Source organism: Colobus angolensis, unplaced genomic scaffold, assembly GCF_000951035.1.
Source record: "Colobus angolensis palliatus isolate OR3802 unplaced genomic scaffold, Cang.pa_1.0 Scaffold11, whole genome shotgun sequence".
In the NCBI taxonomy this organism is placed as follows: Eukaryota; Metazoa; Chordata; class Mammalia; order Primates; family Cercopithecidae; genus Colobus; species Colobus angolensis.
Genome location: NW_012112030.1, coordinates 5,411,065 through 5,430,857, shown reverse-complemented (window position 1 = coordinate 5,430,857; position 19,793 = coordinate 5,411,065). Strand labels below are relative to the sequence as shown.

At 36.0% G+C, this 19,793-nt stretch overlaps 2 protein-coding genes across 2 annotated transcripts in view; one reads left to right on the top strand and one right to left on the bottom strand.

Moving 5' to 3' along the window:
• Positions 1 to 1,660: 1,660 nt before the first annotated feature.
• Positions 1,661 to 19,793, bottom strand: part of LOC105519788 (ovostatin) — a 50,198-nt gene continuing 32,065 nt past the window's right edge. Inside the window, exons 8-15 of the mRNA XM_011953266.1 lie at positions 10,136 to 10,294; positions 8,690 to 8,920; positions 8,022 to 8,096; positions 4,703 to 4,763; positions 3,926 to 4,071; positions 3,573 to 3,722; positions 2,698 to 2,868; positions 1,661 to 1,758 (exon numbers count right to left, since the gene is read on the bottom strand). Of these exons, the coding sequence (XP_011808656.1) occupies positions 10,290 to 10,294 (5 nt within the window). The 3' untranslated portion in view covers positions 1,661 to 1,758; positions 2,698 to 2,868; positions 3,573 to 3,722; ... (3 more) ...; positions 8,690 to 8,920; positions 10,136 to 10,289. The remainder of the gene's footprint in view (positions 1,759 to 2,697; positions 2,869 to 3,572; positions 3,723 to 3,925; positions 4,072 to 4,702; positions 4,764 to 8,021; positions 8,097 to 8,689; positions 8,921 to 10,135; positions 10,295 to 19,793) is intronic.
• Positions 13,368 to 13,574, top strand: LOC105521175 (ran-binding protein 6-like). The gene has a single exon (XM_011955264.1). It carries the CDS (start codon positions 13,368 to 13,370, stop codon positions 13,572 to 13,574), a length of 207 nt encoding a protein of 68 aa, XP_011810654.1.

Below are 19,793 nucleotides of genomic sequence, written 5' to 3'. Positions count from 1 at the left end.
ATGCCTGTTAATTTGAGTCCTACGAGACCCCACACGATGTCTGTACCACTTTATAATCCCACCAATAGTACATACAGCGCTCCCATTTGTCTTGTTTGAATAACAATTACCATTTGAATTTTCTTTCTTTTCACCATTGGCAGATGTGTTAACTGGCTTCTTGATGTTCATTTAAATTTTTTTCTGATTATTAGTGAAGTTAAATATTTCTCCATCTCATTCTTATCTATTTGGTTCCCCTTTTTTGTATCATGTCTTTATATTTTTTGCCTATTTTTAAATATTACCGGACTTTTCTGCACAGTCTTTGATCAGGTTTCTGATTGAAGGTCACTTCTTCACAGAGGTTTTCTCTGACTATCTTATTTAAAATAGCATCCTGATGTTCTGCTCTTTTCTGTTAACTTGTTCTATTTTCCACACAGTAGTTCTTTGAGAGATAGTAACTCACAATAGAGAAACATGGACTTTGGGATCAGAACGTCTGGATTATAATCCCACCTCTGTTATTTAGCATCTGTTACATTGGACAAGTTACTTAACCTGCCTAAGCTTCATTTTTCTCATTGACAAATTGCAGATAACAGCTTCTAATCTATAGACTATGGCGAATAGATGGATTGACATTTGTAAAATGCCTAGACATAGCAAGAATTCAGGAAAGATTAACCATCAGAGCACTTATTGCCATCTGAAATTATGCCATTGATATAGTTTGAATATTTGTCCCCTCAAATCTCATGTTGAAATGGTATCCCCAGTGTCGGAGGTGGGGCCTGGCAGGAAGTGTTTGGGTCATGGGGGCAGATCCTGCATTGCTTGGTGCTGTTCTTGCAATGGTGAGTGGCTTCTTGTGAGATCTGATTGTTGAAAAGGGTGTGACACCTCTCCTCTTCTTGCCCCCATCCTGGCCACGGGAGACATTTGCTCCCCCTTGTCTTTCACCGTGACTGTACATTTTCTGAGGCCTGCCCAGAAACCGAGCAGATGCCAGCACCATGTTCCCTGTACAGCCTGCAAAACCATGAGCCAATTAAACCTATTTTCTTTCTTTCTTTCTTTTTTTTTTTTTTGAAATGGAGTTTTGCTTTTGTTACCCAAGCTGGAGTGCAATGGCACAATCTCAGCTCACTGCAACTTCTGCCTCCTGGGTTCAAGCGATTCTCCTGGCTCAGCCTCCCAAGTAGCTGGGATTACAGGCGCACACCACCACTTCTGGCTAATTTTTTGTATCTTTAGTAGAAATGGGGTTTCACCATGTTAGCCGAGCTGGTCTCAAACTCCTCACTGCAGGTGATCTGCCTGCCTCAGCCTCCCAAAGTGCTGGGATTACAGGCCTAAGCCACTGCATCTGGCCCCTATTTTCTTTATAAATTACCCAGCCTCAAGTATTTCTTTATAGCAACACAAGAAATATACAAATGACAATATGCAGTCATTTGTATATTGTCTGCATCCCAAATTCAATGTAAATTTCATGAGTATAAAGATTTACCTGCATTATTCTCACTGTATTTCTAACATCCCTTATGACAGGCACATTAAATGAATTAATAGACAAAGCAAAAGAAAATAATCCCCTCCCCTCTTTTCCCAATCAGTTTAAAAGCATTAAGAGATTATGACCTGTCACCTGCCCTTCACATTATACTGTGACTTACCTAAGGATATGTAATCAGTATAGTCAAGATGGTTAGAGTCCTTGCACAATACTGGTTTCCGGAGGTGAGAGTTGGTAAAAATCTTTAATCCCATTGCCTTTTAAGATAAAATCAAATTTTAGGTCACATAACAGCCTAGACTAGCAGTTTGAACTGGTTTTTTGTTCTACGTATATTTTCAATTTCCACTTATTTATTTCTCCATCTCTAATTGTCATATATTTAAAGATACTTTGCTGACATTTCCTAAATTTCATGTCTTTGAGTTCCTTAGTTTCTCTAATTCTAATGGCTTTTGCTCTGTTTTCCTAATCAAGAGTTGTTGATGAAAACCTTTAAATAAGAGAGGACAAAAAAAGACATCTCATATCTTACCCCACTATACTTTCACTGCTTTGAATTTGGCATTTTTATTGAACTAGGGAGAGTATGTCACTTATATACACTTTAATTATAGTAGAATACCTTGAAATAGTAGAAACTGAATTTATGGGTAGATGTAGGAGCAAAATGGGGATTTATATTAGACACCAGTATATAATGTGCATAACATTATGTCAGGAAAGCTGATAATTCCCTCACATATAAGTTCTTTTTCTAATATTATAATACTATTAATTATTTAAAATATTATAGCTTTATAATGAAGTTACAATAATCTTATTATAACTTTACCTTATTATAACATATTATAATAGCCTTATAACTTTATAACTTTATAATAATTTTAAAATAAAATTATATTAATACAACTTTAAAAAATATATTGACTTCATAATAATTTATTATAACTATATAAAATAACCATTATAACTTTATGATATAGCTATTATATAATTATAACTGTAATATAATAATAACTTTATCAGGTCTTTTTGCTATTATAACATTCTTCAAGATATTATTTCTCAGACATTAGTACTAATTGTAAATTTGTACTCTAAGAATTCTGAGATTAAAAACCCACACCATGAATATTTCTATTTATTTACATATTGTCATGTATATTCACCATTTTAAGACATAGTTGTCTTACCTTCACAAGGTCGTAGGCATCTTTTCCAAAGTCAGCCCATGCAGGTGTGTAATAAATTCCATTGTAAAGGATATGTTCATCTTTAAGACATGGCACTTTAAGGCCATCTTCTAAGTTAAGTCCTCTGAAATAATAGCCATGTAGTTCCCTGGAATATAGCTGACTATACACCTGGATGGTAGAAGAAAAAGAACTGTATTTTTTATAGAAAACAATTCATTTTTCCCCACAAGCAGTATATAAATAACCTATATAATCCTATGAATATCCTATGTAGAACTGTCATCAGACCTATACCAAATACACACATATTGAGAAAGTATAGGATCTTAGATCTGTCAAAACTTTGAAATACTATTTAATCAGTTAAATAATTGCTGGCGAAATCACATTAAAACTAACAAAAAGTACACGGATTTTAATACATTCCAGATAAAGGCACTGCTCAATACTCTTCGAGGACTCATTCAAGGACATTGTTAGAGAACGTTCTTGGTTAATTTACTAAATCTCCCTGAACCTAAGATTAGACATTAATCAAAATGGGAATACCGCATTAGTTCTATAGGGTTGATTGATATGAGAATAAAATTAAATAATAGCTATGGGAATACTCAGTAGAGCAAGTGTCAAATAGTAGACATTTAGCAACTGTTATTTATTTTTTAAAGTGCTGCTCACTTTTTCCATAAGAGAATTAGTATAATTGGAGTAGAATCATTTTACATGATTTCTAACCTAAAATATTTTTTATTCCTGGAACTCTGGGCAATTTCTTTCTCCTCTAGTTTATTTAAGGTAACCTGTTTTTATGCAAACGTAAAGACATGAAACTATACCGTTGGTGGTAAACAAAGGTGGTTTTAATTACTCACACTTTGTGCTGACAGCTGACCATAACTCCCTAGCAGCAATACACTCTGGTCTACAGCCCAAAGAGCACAAAGAGAGTGTGAAGCCGCCGAGACTTGAAGATTGACATTGGATCCTGGTAAACTTTTTTCTTTAGAAAAATTTAAGTTGACCTGAAAATGAAAATAAACAAAAGAGCAAAAGGAAGGCAAGCCATATGAGAAGAATCATCTTTTAGACTATTCTTAACTTTTTAAAAAACACACACATTTTTCATTTTGCAAGTCTGTGAAAAATTGGGAGTTTAAACCCAACACTCTCTTAAGTTCTCCTTGGTTTTCCCCAAAATTAAAAAAGAATAATTTTTGTCACCCACCTGATGTTTGAAGCATTTCTCAATTTGGAACTGGGTGCTGTCAGTGACCATTTCTCCTCCAGGATGCAAGCTATAGACAAGCATATCTACTGAGGGCGCTAACTCAGGGCTAACGTCTATAGAAATGGAAAATATGCCCTTCCTCCCTGTGAAAAGAAAATTTCAAACGGAAAAAGTGCTGTGGTGAGATAGTTAACTGTCATCTTGTAGAAATCCTCCACTGAATTTCTAGCCATCCTACCCACTGCCAAAGAGACCGCCCCGACCCACCAAATTTAATTTATAAAGCATTTCTAGGAGGGGTTCATAGCCTATTCCATAAATTTTAAAAGAAAGAAATAGTTGAACATTTCTTATTACCTTTCAAACTTCAGTCTACTTTTGTTTCTTTTAAAAAATCCCTTCTTGTTTGAATGTAAAAATACTTACCTGTCTTTCTTGAAAGAGAAAGGGAAGGATCAATGACCCTTTTGCATTATAGTAGTGTTTGGAATATAATTAACAATATAGTTTGGAATATAATTAACAATGTATTAATAGTCAATTAATATAATTAATTAACTATTAATTAATTAACTATTAATTAAGTAATTATTTTTTTCATTTGGCATTGTGCCTACTTACATGTCTTTATATGGTCCCCAAGGGTAGTTTGGGGGGCAGTAAATAAACAGTCCTAAAATGCGAGGACTGTGACTTTTAAAGAAAAATGTAAAATATATCCCAGTTAAAGCATTCTATTTGTATTAAATTATATGCTAAAATTAGAGGCCTCACCATTTTCATTGATCTCAATTTTCTGTTGCCCATGAAGAACGATTACACCTTTTGAAATCACCTAGGAAAATGAAAATATAATGATAAAGTTTAGAGAACAGAAAAGAAATTTCATTTAATTATAAATGAATGTGATTTACCTCCTTTTCTTGTCTGAGCAATACTATTGACATGTTTACTAGTAAACTCAGGTTACCAGTAAACAAGCATATGACTCTAATAGCTATATTCAAGAGAATTTAGGAGTCACAGATAAACTTGCTATAAAGCAATTTAAGGTTCCACCTTCCAAAACCGTTTTCGAAGACCAATAAAACAACTTTTTATTCATATTTGTAAATGCTGAATTACATCTAAATTTATTTACTTTAGTGAAACAAAGTTACACAAAGCATTAAGAGTCTCCCAGTGCTTGTTTGGTTTTCTGAAAGGTGTGTTTGATATGCAAGGTATAAGCAAGGCCTGTTCATCCATCTCCACCCAAAATTTAAAGAAAAGAAAATAAAGTAGCAAGTTGGGGGCGCTCCAGAAAAACGCTTCTCTCACTTCACCCTTGTCAGCAACTGTGTTCAAATTTGCATCAGCAGACTTTTATTATGACCTCAAAGTGCACACAAAGGCTGGAGACTTGAAATCTAGTACAAACTCCTTGAATTTTTAAATTACAATTTTAGAATATTATTTTAAAAGATGCTGAGACTTGCAGATAATTTAAAGCTTCCATAAGATCTTGCAGCTTGAAATTGCTGGAGTTGGTACTCCTAGTCCGTTGAATATTTCACTGAATATTAAAATTGCTTTAAATCTCTGAAGTGCCAAGTTTGGGTTATTAGTTCATAAAAAGAGAACTGAACCTCAACTAGCTGGAAGATATTGTTTTGGGAACTAGAACATTTGCAAAAAGGCATAAAGCTGAAAGTTTAATGAGCCTGAGAGGTCTTCGCACTGTTGGCTATATTAACTCCTTGACTTCTCAAAACAGAAAGACAGCTCTTGTAACAGATGAGTAAACTGAAGAGGCACACAGAGGCACTGATATTTGTCAGGCCACACAATTAAGAAAAAAGCTTAAAAGCCTGAGTATCAAATTAATTATTGAAAGCCTGAGAATCAAATTAATTCAGCCTCTATCCATTCATTCTAAAATCTTATATTGAGGGTTTTCTCTGTGATGTACACCTTGCTAGGCAGAATTAAAGTCCACCCAGCCTATAATGACAGAATATGTAGGAGAAGACTTGAATTGTCTAGGAGATTAGACAGTTTCATTTAAGCCAGGAGATGCATGCTGAGGAGGAATCAGCTCGAAAAATGAGGTGCAGGCAGGTTGGGAGCTGCGGTAGCAAATGGGAACAAAGATTGTTATGGGCAGAAGGCAAAACCTGTGGGAGGCTTCTGAGCCAGAAAAGCACATGGCTTGTCCAAGAAAATGAAAGCCCTCTGTGTCTGCAGTACAGAAGGCCGAAGTGTAGAATGATGCAAAATGAAGCTGGTGAGCTTCACAGGTGCAGACCAGATACAGTCTTGCAGGCAAAAGAAAGGAGTCTGGTATTTATTTTAATAGAAAGAGGCAGTCGTTAACTGTACTTCGATTAGGAGAGTGAAATAATCCTAATTGCTTTTGAAAAAAACCACTCTAGATTTCCAGAAGAAAAGGAGGGAGGAAGGTACGAGGGAGCGAGGAAGAAAAAGGCTATTAGGAGACTCATTTAAAATGGAAATGAAGTAAAGCAATTGTAAAGGCCCTATCGGATCAGAGAGGGGCAAACCTAAGCTATTTCAAGAGGGAAGCTGATGACAAGTAAATCAGTTCACACCACAGACCTGCGAAATGGCTCAGCTCTGGATTGACCTGCGAAATGGCTCAGCGCTGCATTGGGAAGTATTGGACATTAAGACGAGCAGAGGTGTGGCCAGAAAAGAAGAAGGCAAAAGTCAGGGGCATGTGGGCGTGTCTTTATAAAAACTAGTTAAGAGGTTTAGCTTCTCACTCCAAGGATGCCTGGTATTTCCCACACCCCAGTATGGCAATATTATTGTTGACATGTTGGAGAATTTCTGTACTGGTTGGTAAACAGCCACTTCCTTGAGCTCCCCAGAGTCCCCTCCTTGCTTCCCTAGAACCTCTCCTCCACAACCAGCTCCTCCCACTCCCACCACTTTGCCTCCAGTCTAAATGAGCCATGCTTGGCTTAGCTAAGGGCTTCAGTGGAATTTGGACTCATACCTTTTCTGATGGTTTGGTGTCCATACCTTGCTGGTTTGAAATATTTTAATGTTTATGGAAATGATGAAGGAAAGAAAAATGCGAGAGATAATATAATGAAAAAGTGATAGAAATTGGTGATGCAGTAAATAGCATGAAAAAAGAAGTATCAAAAGATTATTCCAGAATTCTAAGTTTGAAACGTGAGAAATCATGTGGTACTACTTTCACTTTTCATGTAGATAGCCTCAAACACCTTTAGTTCTCAGAATAATACACTTCAGACATCTTTGACCTCTTATATTATTTCCTAAAATAAGCTTAAATGTGTTTCTCATATCCTGTAATCATCCAGAAAACTCCTATTCATCCTACAAAACCCTACTTAGGCCTTTGACCTCTTATATTATTTCCTAAAATAAGCTTAAATGTGTTTCTCATATCCTGTAATCATCCAGAAAACTCCTATTCATCCTACAAAACCCTACTTAGGCATATTCTCTTTATGTAGTTTTCCTTAAAAATATGTATATACATATAAATGTAAACATATAGGTATATATCTTTTTCCTAAATTAGTGGTTGTCAAATTTTAATGTGCTTCAAAAACACCTGGAGGACAAGATTTCTAACTTATTCCCAGAATTTTTTTTCTTTTCTTTTTTGTTTTGGAGATGGAGTCTTGCTCTGTCACCCAGGCTGGAGTGCAGTAGCACGATCTCGGCTCACTGCAAGCTCCGCCTCCGGGGTTCACGCCATTCTGCCTCAGCCTCCAGAGTAGCTAGGACTACAGGCGCTCGCTACCATGCCTGGCTAATTTCTTTTTGTATTTTTAGTAGAGATGGGGTTTCACCGTGTTAGCCAAGGTGGTCTCGATCTCCTGACCTTGTGATCCATCCGCTTCGGTCTCCCAAAGTGTTGGGATTACAGACGTGAGCCACCGCGCCCAGCCACTTGAATTCCCAGAATTTCTAACTTATTCCCAGGTGATGCTGATAGTGCTACTCTAGGAAATATACTCTGGTAATCACTGTTCTAAACTCTAGCTAGAGTTAATCATTCATTTTTCTGTAACACCTTAGTGGCCATACATGTTTCATTTGTTACACTTACGTAATTCTAATTTATGTTTTGTCCCCAGTTATACTTTTTCTATTTTTTCTATTGTTACAATTGCTAATACAGTACCTGGAATATGAAAAAGATTCAATAAGGGTTGGCCGATTGAGTTAATTCATGTTTCATTAATTTTATATCATCTTCATAAATCTCAGTGAAGTATCATGCATCCATTTAGACAGTGTAAAATATTCCATAGTAGCAATATATTAAAATCAAACTAATATTTAATTTCTTTTGTGTGCCAGAAGTTGGGTAAAGGGTTTATATGTATTACTAAATAATTATCTTGATGATTAGACAATATATTACAAAATTAGACAATATATTACAAAAAATTAACATTCACTAGAGGTTTAAGTGACTTCCAAAAAGTAACACAAAGCTAGTACGTATCAGAACTATGATTTGATCCCAGCTATGTCCAAATAGAAATGGGTAACTCTGAAGAAAGGGTCTGAGAATGACAGAGAGCATACGCGTTGTGGTGGCATGGCCTTTTCCCTCTTTTCTTAAAAATAGATACTAGTTATGTAAGTTTTATCATTTATGTTTACTTTGAGCTTCCTCGTGGCATACAGGTACAGGGATTTCATTAGGTTCAAAGAAGTTTTAAAGAAAAGAAACAAATTTTGTTGTGGAAGAATATTTTCAGTTCATACCAAATAATTGAAGTTTGCTGTGTAGGTTTTGTCTTCAAAGTCTTCCATATTGAGAATGTAGTGCACTAGCACCCTCTTCTGCTGGTTGCATCTCAGTTCTTCCATCTCTTGGACAATCTTTAGGAAGCTGTTAGTCTTGGAGTAAAATCGGTATGCAAAGTACTCGGGCTGAGGGTATTGAGGCAACACCCAGCCATGAGCCTCGCAATTTTCATTGGCCTTATAGGCTGCCTAGACAAAAAATCAAATTTATGGGTATTAGGATAAAGAGAAAGGATGAGTGAAAGAATATTTGATAAGATGGTTTATCGTCATGCTGCTTTATCTCTACAAGAACATTTTATAGCCATTCTACATTAAGTCTAAGCCAATTCCCCATTTTCTGGTTATACTCTAGAGCGACCACTATGGTTTCTACAACTTAGTCTATTCAAGTCCTAATTAAATAATATTACATTAAATATTTTACTGTATTCTTTACTATAATTATACTTTTGCTAGAATGTAGATTGCTATATCTCCCTTACTATAATATGAAGAACCTGTGAGTGCAAAAGTTTACCTTGCTACTGATAACATAATATGAAGTTTTGCTGAAAGATGGGAAAGTTTTTTTTTTTCTTTTTTGAGACGGAGTCTCGTTCTGTCACCCAGGCTGGAGAGCAGTGGCCGGGATCTCGGCTCACTGCAAGCTCCGCCTCCCGGGTTCACGCCATTCTCCTGCCTCCGCCAGAGTAGCTGGGACTACAGGCGCCCGCCACCACGCCCTGCTAGTTTTTTGTATTTTTAGTAGAGACGGGGTTTCACCGTGTTAGCCAGGATGGTCTCGATCTCCTGAACCCGTGATCCGCCCGCCTCAGCCTCCCAAAGTGCTGGGATTACAGGCGTGAGCCACCGCGACCGGACGGGAAGGTTTTTATGAAATACAGCAAGGAGTTTACTCTGACCATAGTAATTTACCATTATCAACACAAAAAGTCTGAGGAGTCCTTTAAAAATATCTAAGAAAGATTGATATATAATTATTACAGATAGTAGTTTACTTCTCTCTTGAATATATCCAGAGAAATTCTTTACATTATTCCAAGGTAATAGGTTACAGGACTTCTCAAGTATTTCCTTCTATAAAAACACACTCCTCTTTCTATTTCCGTAACAAAAGTGAAGCGTTGCTTATTTTCAGCTAATTCTCCTTTACACAATTTAATATGTATGCTATCCGTCCTTTTCCAAGGACTCTTAAAATAACTTTTAATCTGCTTTTCATAGGGTCTATATTCTTAATATTTAACCATTTTTCGGTACTGTAGATTCATACCGAGATGTATCTTTTCATTTCTGTTCCATAAATATAATCTCGCATAGACCTAAACCTTAGCAAGCCAGTGCAGTTTTTTTTTTGTTTGCTTGTTTGTTTTTGTTTTACTTGCCTTTGGTTTAACTTACTTTCAAGGTGATATTTGGGTATGTAAACGTAGACGTGTCCAAGAAAAACTGAGCGATGCCGTTTACATCTGTGGTGTAGTTGCCCACAACTTTGTCCTTCAGATGCAACTGGACAACTTCATTTGGGATTGGAGAGTTGTCTGAATGAAGCAATTTAATCTGTACAGGAGGAAGAAAATACATTTCTGAAGCATGTAGTAAACTGGGGAATCCATGTCGATGGCATTTGCCAAGGTTCTATCATGGGGACCCCCGCTCTCCTTGGTGCGTATGCACTTGCTGAGAGGCTTCATCTACTCCTGTTGAATGTATGACATGCACCATTAATACACTAAAGAGCCTAAACTCTGTTTCTCCTGCCCACAAAGATCTCTGAAAACTCAGGCCCGTATCATTAACTACCCTGAATATTTTTTATAATAAAAATGCTACAGAAACCCTCACATTGGAATGATTTATTCCTGTGTCCACATTTCCCTTTTGTCTCTTTCTCTTATTTATCTCAGTGAATACCTCAACCATTCACTTATTACTGAAGTCAAATATCTAGAGACATCCTAGACTTATTTTCTTTTTCCTATAATTTTCAATTGTTGATAAAATATTTTCAATTGTATCTTTTTAACATTTTCTGTTTCCAACTGATCACATTCGTTCCTGTTGCTATTCCTTATATCAATTTCTTATCTTTTATCCCTCATACATCTTCTGTTTTTTTCTATCTAGTCTCTCTCTCCTGTATTGCTTTTGCTTGTTCTTTCTCTACACTGGCATCAAACCAAATTTTCTAAAATGCAAAATTTAGCATCATCCTCCCTAAAACATTGTAGTGACTGCTCTGATAGGCCATGGTTATTCACTAGAAATCTCTTTCTAATTCTCTTACTAGTACAGGCAATGATTGCTTTAAAAAGTCCCTTCTGAAATTGTATTATATGTAGTAGATACAATGCCTGCATCAGTATCTATGCCAGTTTGAAGCCTTTAAAGGCAACCTTCTTAGCAACATCTAAGGCCACAATAACCAGACAAAAACTGTCTGAGACATCCTTTTTTTAGCTCAGTCAGTTTCTGCAAAACCACTTCTGCTTTGAGCCTTTCATCTTATTTCTGCCACTTACCATTTTCCTGCTGGTCCAAGCAAACACAATCCTTTTTTCTTGCTCAGCATCTGTAGACTGATGCCTCATTTGCACCATCTACACAGATTTTGAATGCAGTTTCATCTCACAGCTTGATCTTGTAAGAAAAATTCACCTTATCTCAGCAATCCATAGGCCACAGACACATGACACCACGCCTTTAGGATCACACAGAGGTTCGCTCTAATTTTAGTACACTTAGACTAGAAAGATCCTTTGAGTCCCTTCTAGTCACAGGAAGATGAACAAGCCATATGATTTCTGGGCACTTTCCTTTCTTTCTTTGTCCCCAAACCCAAATAGTGCCCAAGTGATGACACCAGGCCCGTTATCAACTGCTGGGGCCAGGCATGCAGCACTTCATTAGCAGATGTTTCTTGTGGCAGAGGTATTTGTCATATGTCCTACAATTTTAAACAGTATCATTTCAGCCATCCATGGATGCTGCCACTGTCTCTTATGAAGGAATTCCCTTGTTAGCTCTCTGCCTTGCCCAGCTTCCTATGTTCAAATATGTTACTCTTGGAGTCATACCTCTGAAGTCTTGAACTTTGTAGGGGATATTTAAAAAGCAGATAGTACCTCTATTCTGGCAATAAAGCTTACCCTTCAAAAGTGCTCCCTAGCAATACTGAGCCACGTGTTTGATGACCCTTATGACACAACACATGGCCAGATAAACCATTTTTAATTTCCAGTAATGCAGCTACTATAGTGACTCACTCTATCACAGAGAAACCAGCCCCTTTTCCAAAAGTAGAACAGGAATGATTTGTTTCTCCTGGTACATCTCCTGGAAGTGATCAGAACATTCACCACCGTGAAATGGCCAAAAATCCAAAAGATACCACTTTATACAACCATAGTTTTGAACTAAAACATTTTATTGTTTGAGACTCACGTCTGTTTATAGCTGCCACTGGTCTCCCTAAAATGATCAAGGAAATAAGAGCTCTTATACACGAGTTTTCAAGAACTAATTCCTTCAAATGCTAATGAAGAGGGTGTGTCCAGGCAGGACACTGTACCTGCATGACAATATATTAATAACAGACTATTTTGTCCACGCAGATGCCTGATTCATGTAGGTACCACCTATCCCCTACCACCCCGATAAATTATTACAAACCTCAGCTGGCTTTCCCAGCTCTCCTCTATAGGAAAAGATGTCTTGGAGTTCTTGATTATAGGATAAGATAATACGATACCTTGAAGTGTCAAAAAGCTTTGAGAGGGAATGGGAAGGAGCTGGGCCTTAATGACTAGGCTAGGGCTTAAGTTCACACACACACACACACGCACGCACACACCTCTCAATCATGTCTTACGCTAGAGAAGACAGAAATAAAACTCCCGAGTTAATCTGGAGCATGATTGACTGGCAGATTTTAGGGGATTATTGCTAATTTTTTAGATGGGATAATAGGATTTAGGTAATCTTTTTAAAAACATCTCAAATCACCCTTCATTGAGATTCACTATTCTAAGAGTGGCAAAATTCTAATTTATCACCTTTAAACTTATTAGCCAATACATTTTGCCATTTGGCAACGTCTGCAAACACTTTGGGCTATCACAAATAAGAAGGGGATGGTGCTACTAGCGTTTAGTAGGTAGAGACCTGGGATGTTGCTAAACTCTTACCATGCACAGGGTAGCCCCCACAGCAAAGTATTATCTGGCCCAAAATTTCAGTTGTGCCAAGGCTAAGAAAGAATGGTTTAGACAAACAATGCATCTAAATAATTATTTTCAATGTCTGCTAACATCTCAGTAGGAGAGGAAGAGTGCTTTCTGTGAAAAGTACATGACACTACCTATATTATATTCTTGCCTACTGTACCCATCAAAAATGAACTTGAATCTGATCAAGCTTCTGAACCTCTCTACTGGTTTATAGGAAACACAGGGGACTGAAAGTAGTTGCTTCTGGGGAAGTATTCACAAAATGAAGGGATTAGAGGGGAGAGGTGCTCATTGTTCTTCATATTTTAATTTATAGTGTTATTTTTCTTGCTAATATATGTGTTGTCTGCAATTTAAAAATTACTTATTTTCTTTCCCGGTCATGGTAGCTTTGACAGAGCATAATGGCGGCAACCACGTCTGCAGGGGTCCCGGCGACCTTGTTGGAAAAGCAAGAGTTTTATCAGCTTCTGAAGAACCTGATCAATCCAAGCTGTATGGTGGGGAGACAAGCAGAGGAAATCTATGAAAATATCCCAGGATCCTCATCCAACGATGAGGGCTGCAGCCTGTACTACACTTGGACTGATGGCTACAGATTTTACACCTAATTTCCAAAAGAAATTTCATGAAACGGTGATTGCAGCTCTGTTATGTACCATGGAAAATCAAGGTAATCAGCGTGTGTAATCACATGCAGCTTCTGCTCTTATTATTTTTATTAAAGATGCCCCAAATCATTCCTAGTTCTGTATTTGGACAGTATGATGAAAAATCTACATTCTATCTTGGTGATTAAACTTCAAGAGTTGATTCGGAATGGAACTAAGTTGGCCCTGGAATAACTTGCAGCAATCATTGCATGGGTTGCAGATACAATATAAGAAAATTTTTTCCCATGTTATGACATATCCAAGCCCTCACTAAAGCACATCGTCGAGCTTGCTGTTCAGAAGGAACTCAAGCTTCTGAGAGGAAAAACTATTGAGTACATTAGCCATATTGGTCTTGCTGTTGGGAAGAAAAAATTTATGCAAGATGCATTAAATATGATGCAGCTGTTGTTGAAGACACAATCAGACTTAAATAATATGGAAGATAATGGCCCTCAGACCTCTTACATGGTTTCAGCATGGGATAGAATATGTCAGATTTTTGGAAAAGATTTTCAACAGTTCCTTCCACTGGTTATCGAGCCTCTTACTAAAACTGCTTTAGCTAAACCTGATGTTGCTCTCTTAGACACACAGGATGTGGAGAATATGAGTGATGATGATGGCTGGCAATATGTAAATCTTGGAGACCAACAGGGTTTTGGAATGAAAACTTCAGGCCTTGAAGCAAAAACAACTGTTAGCCAGATGTTGGTTTACTCTGCTAAGGAGTTAAGGGAAGGGTTTGTGGACCATACAGAACAAGTTGTGAAGCTGATGCTTCCTTTACTGAAATTTTATTTCCACGACAATGTTCTAGTGGCAGCAGCAGAGTCCATGCCTTTTCTCCTGGAATGTGCAAGAATCTGTGGCCACAGTATCTTGCACAGATGTGGCAATTCATATGTAACCCCTTAATCAAGGCCATTGGTACTGAAACAGATACATACGTGCTCTCAGAAATAATGCATTCTTTTGCAAAGTTCATTGAAGTTACGGGAGATGGTTGCTTTAATGATGAATACTTGGAAGAACTGGGAGGAATACTGAGAGCAAAATTTGAAGGGCACTTTAAAAACCAAGAATTGCGACAGGTGAAAAGACAGGAAGAAAACTGTGATCAAAAGGCTGAGATGTCTCTGTAAGATGAGGATGAATCTGATGTTTATATTCTGACCAAAGTATCAGATATCTTGCACACACATTATTTAGTACTTATAAGGAAAAGATTTTACCATGATTTGAACAACCACTTCCAGGAATTGTAAAGCTAATTTGTTCAAGTAGGCCATGGCTAGACAAACAGTGTGGATTGTGCGCATTTGATGACATCATAGAGCACTGCAGTCCAACTTCATTCAAAAATTTAGAATATTTTCAGTGACCAGTGCTACTAAATATGCGAGATAACAACTCCGAAGTCAGGCAAGCTGCTGCTTATGGCCTGAGTGTCACGGCACAGTTTGGTGGAGATGATTATTGTTCTTTATGTTCACAAGCTGTTCCACTGCTGGTAAAAGTTATTAAGTGTGCAAATTCCAAAACCAAAGGAAATGTCATTGCTACAGAGAACTGTATCTTCGCAATAGGGAAGATTTTGACGTTTAAGCCTAACTGTGTAAATGTAGATGAAGGTCTTCCACACTGGTTATCATGGCTTCCACTGCATGAAGATAAAGAGGAAGCTATTCAGACTTTGAGTTTTCTCTGTGACCTAATTGAAAGTAACCACCCAGTTGTAATTGGTCCAAGTAATTCCAATCTTCCCAAAATAATCAGAGTAATTGCAGAAGAAAAAAATTAATGGGACTATTAACTATGGAGATCCCTGTGCCAAACGCCTAGCTGATGTCGTGCGTCAGGTACAGACTCCTGAAGATTTATGATTGGAATGTGTATCCCAACTTGATGATGAACAGCAGGAAGCCTTACAGGAGTTGCTAAATTTTGGTTGAAGCACTTTAATATGACTTGAATATTATCTACCATAAAAGTAACTACAAAAAAGTGTTGTGAATGGATTTTATTATAAATCAGTGAACTGTTTTCTCCCTGCTAAGCTGTTTATAGTTCTTCCCCATGTTTCCCCAGACTTAGTCAATGTTCGTCCTCTGTTTATCTTGCATGTTTTATCTGCTAAACACAGACCTTGGTGATAACCTTTGCTTCAGGCTGTCTTACAACATTTGTCACCCTTCCCCTAGTTGATGTGAAGTATATAAATTGTTGCTACTTGTTTGAACTATTATTGATGCCAGCCAAGCAGCATACTTGATGGGAAAATGTCTTGCTATCACGATATGCTAAGAGCTCATGAAAATAAGGCAGAATTTCCAGGACAAACATCTTTGGAATTGTGAGTGAAGGATATAGTGGCAGGCTTGTCCCTCCTTGATCAATACTCTTGATATTTGTGGTGATGGGAGGATGCTGGAACTAGAAGAGAGTTTTGAGATATTGCAGAGGATGTGGAATGTATATAAACTTTTCCATAATGTACTCCTGGGAACTGGGTGGGACATATCCATATTCTAGTTCCCAAGGTGTCCGACTGAGAGTTAGAGAACTTTTAAATTTCCTTAGCCAGACTGGTCTCTATTTTTTTAAGTTATCCAGGACTCCAAGAACCATAGTTACTGAAAACGGAGTCCTGATTCATCTAACATTAGTAGCATGTAACAGTGTTTCACAAATAGTAAAGTAATCAATATTCTTGGGAGTCAGTGTTGTATGTTTCAGCAGAGTATTATTTTGTATATGTATGCCATTTCCCCCCTGCAAAGCAGTTCAACAAAAAGAGAAGCTCTGACTATAGGGCTTAAATTGATTTATATTTCGAAGAATTTCCTAATAGATTCTACAGTAGCACTGAAGAGCATTCTATTGTAAAAGTCAGAGAAAAGCAAATGTAATTTTCTTTGAACATGAAAAAGAAAGCAACTTTGAGAGTAGTCATTTAGCAGTAGATGTGCATTATTGTGAGAAAACAGTTCCATACATTCAGGGTGAATTATATTAATTGGAATGTCGGTCTTTAATGTCTAGTTTATTGTAGGGTAGAAAAGAGCTTTCTACTCAGCTAATCATTAATCATTGATCCAAAACTTAAATACATCTATCGTTTCCTGGGGCTATTGTGAGTACTGTATATGTATTTAGCAAATGTTTAAGACCTAGTAAGTGCTCAATAAATTGTAGCTGTTACTGCAAAAGAAAAAATTACTTTTTTAAAAAAAGTATTCCACCATAATCACACATAGTAGAGAAGAAAACTTAAAACTCAAGTAATTCTTAGGTAAAAATAAAAATAAAAATAATGAAATCATCAAAAATTATTTTAATTGAACTTGAAAATTGTTAAGATGGTAAATTTGATATGTGCATTTTTTCATAATTTAAAAAATAAAAATAGGCCGGGCGCGGTGGCTCAAGCCTGTAATCCCAGCACTTTGGGAGGCCGAGACGGGCGGATCACGAGGTCGGGAGATCGAGACCATCCTGGCTAACCTGGTGAAACCCCGTCTCTACTAAAAAAAAAAAAAAATACAAAAAAAATAAAAATAAAAATAGTATAAAAAAACACTTGTGAGGGGGAAAGTAGTATTTAGGAAAAATTGTATAAATTTGAAAACATGGAAGTTTAACATAAGTGTTTATAACAAGATGCTAGTGAAAAAAAACCAAAAGAGGTAGAAGAAAAAATATAATAAAAATAAATGATGAAATGAAAATCATTTAAAACAACATTAAAAATAAAGATAATTAACAAATCCAAAATCTAATGGGAAAAAAACACAAGCACAACTAGTAATAAAAAAGGGGAAATAAATTACGATAGATTTATTTTTTCAAATCATAAGTGAACATATTTTTATGCCGTCTATTTTAAAACCTAAATTTAATAAGAAACAGCTAGATATAGAAACTAACACATTATAGAAAATTCTTAGTAAACTAAAAAAGGAAAATTTTTTGACTTGATAAAGTATATCTCACAAATTCTACAGTTACTTAGTAGGTTTATGATTCAATTTTAAAAAGCATTCCCCAAAATATGCAAAATACAACCAGGAAGTCTACTATCATCTCTAATATTCAATTTGGAGATCTTTGGCAGTCAAATAAAACAAACTAACTAATAACAAAAACCTCAGAAGATTAAGTTCAGAAAGGAAGCTAAAATATAACACTTTGACACAAAATGCTCTTTACACAGAAAATACTTTTAAATAGCACAGAAAAGATACGGGAGACAAATGGGAACCCAAGAAATGATCTTGGGTAACAACAACATAAGAGGGAGGAAATGTAGAATTCTCAAGTCTAGATAAAATTATTTTATATTCAGAAAAAATTATATATTTTTGAAGGTATAATATTTCTCAGTTTTATATATTTAGTAATAGAACATGGAAATATATAAAGCAAAAATTACAAAGCAAAGAGAAAGGTTAGAAAAAATTATGGTAACATTATCCACCACTATTCAGTAAGTGAACATGTATCAAACGTGTCTATTTGCCAAAGCTGTATTTCAATCTAAATTTGTTCATAAAATGACTTTCACTGAAATTTGTTTCAACAAGTCCTTTAGGTGACTCTGATGCCAGTTTGAGAACCACTGCTCTGTAAGATGTAAGCCAGACTACCCACTTTTGTATTTCTTTTAGTGTTCTTGTGTCAACCTAAATATTACTTCCTCAGGGAAACTTTCCATGATCATTTAGTCCAGATTTTAGCAAACTTCTTTCATAAAGCACCATGGTCTAGGTCTCTTATTTTTTTTTATTTTTTAAATAATCTTTTAAAAATGTTAAAAACCACTCATTGTTCACTGGCTGTACAAGGCAGGCCTCTGTTGGATTTGCCTACAGGCTGTGGTTTGCCAATTCCTGATGCAGGGTAGTTAAATGGTCAGTATTTCACTGACATAGCACCTATCACAACTACAATAAAGAATTATTTATAAAATTATCTGTTTAATGTTTATTATCTCTGTTACACTATCAACTCCATAAAAACAGTGATAATAGCGCCTCTCTACATCACCATTTTATTCCTAATACTGATGTAGACCATATAATTTATTGTCCAAACTTGGACATTTTGAGAGTGAAGTGGGATACTGTTAACAGTTACAACTTGACAAAAAACATAAACATCAGGACAGAACTGTGAAAATCAACAGTGCAGGTCACCCTACAGTGCTTAGCACAGAGATTCCTATGTAGTAATTTCTTAGGGAATAGCTGCTGGAAGATTAATAGATAAATGAAGGAACAAATGAATGAATGAATACGGTATGTAAAAAAAATGATTGATTCTCTTACCTGACCAAAATAAGGGAGTCCCTGTTTGTAGGACATATCCATATTCTCAAAACTAATCTTCACCACTGATGAGTCTATGTATATGTACTTGGAGCCTGTAAGCTGTACACCTGCAGTCAATTAATATTATTGAGAAAATGTCACTTCCAAAAACAGCCAGAGCTTCTGAAAATAAAACACAAAAGCTCACCATTCCTTCTAATAGTTTCCCTTCCCTTTCCTAAGCAGTTTTAATATATAAGTACTTCTTCAGATGTCTTTTATAAAGAAAGTTAATCAAGATGGCACAAAATGTTTCTACCAACTGGTGTTGCTGCTTTTCATAAAATACTCAATTCACTTACAATTCCTTCATGATGGATTAGTAAATGTTGATTTCTCATTATTCCTAAGTAATTAACAACATTTCTTTTATTCTCTGCTTGCCTAAAACATATACTTTAATTTATTAATAGTAAGAATTATAATATATGTATATCATTAAAAATGGTAATGCTTAAAGAAGCAAATACAAATTACCAAACATCAGAGATCCCCAAGACAACCAAAATTAACATTTTAGGCTTTTTCCTACAAGTTCAATTTACCTTTATATTTATCATTTATATTAATATGTTTGAGATTATGTGTGTGTGTATGTGTACATGCGCACATACACTCAATATGTGCAAATGTATATGTGGTTTTACATGTTTTTATCATTATGTTATAAAGTTTTGGCAAAAATCTTATAAAAACTTACATTTTAATGGTCACATAATTCTCATAAAAATATAGACATATGTTATCATTTAGTAAGCCCTTTCTCCCTTCCTCCTTTTCTTTTTCTCTCTCTCTTCCCTCCCTC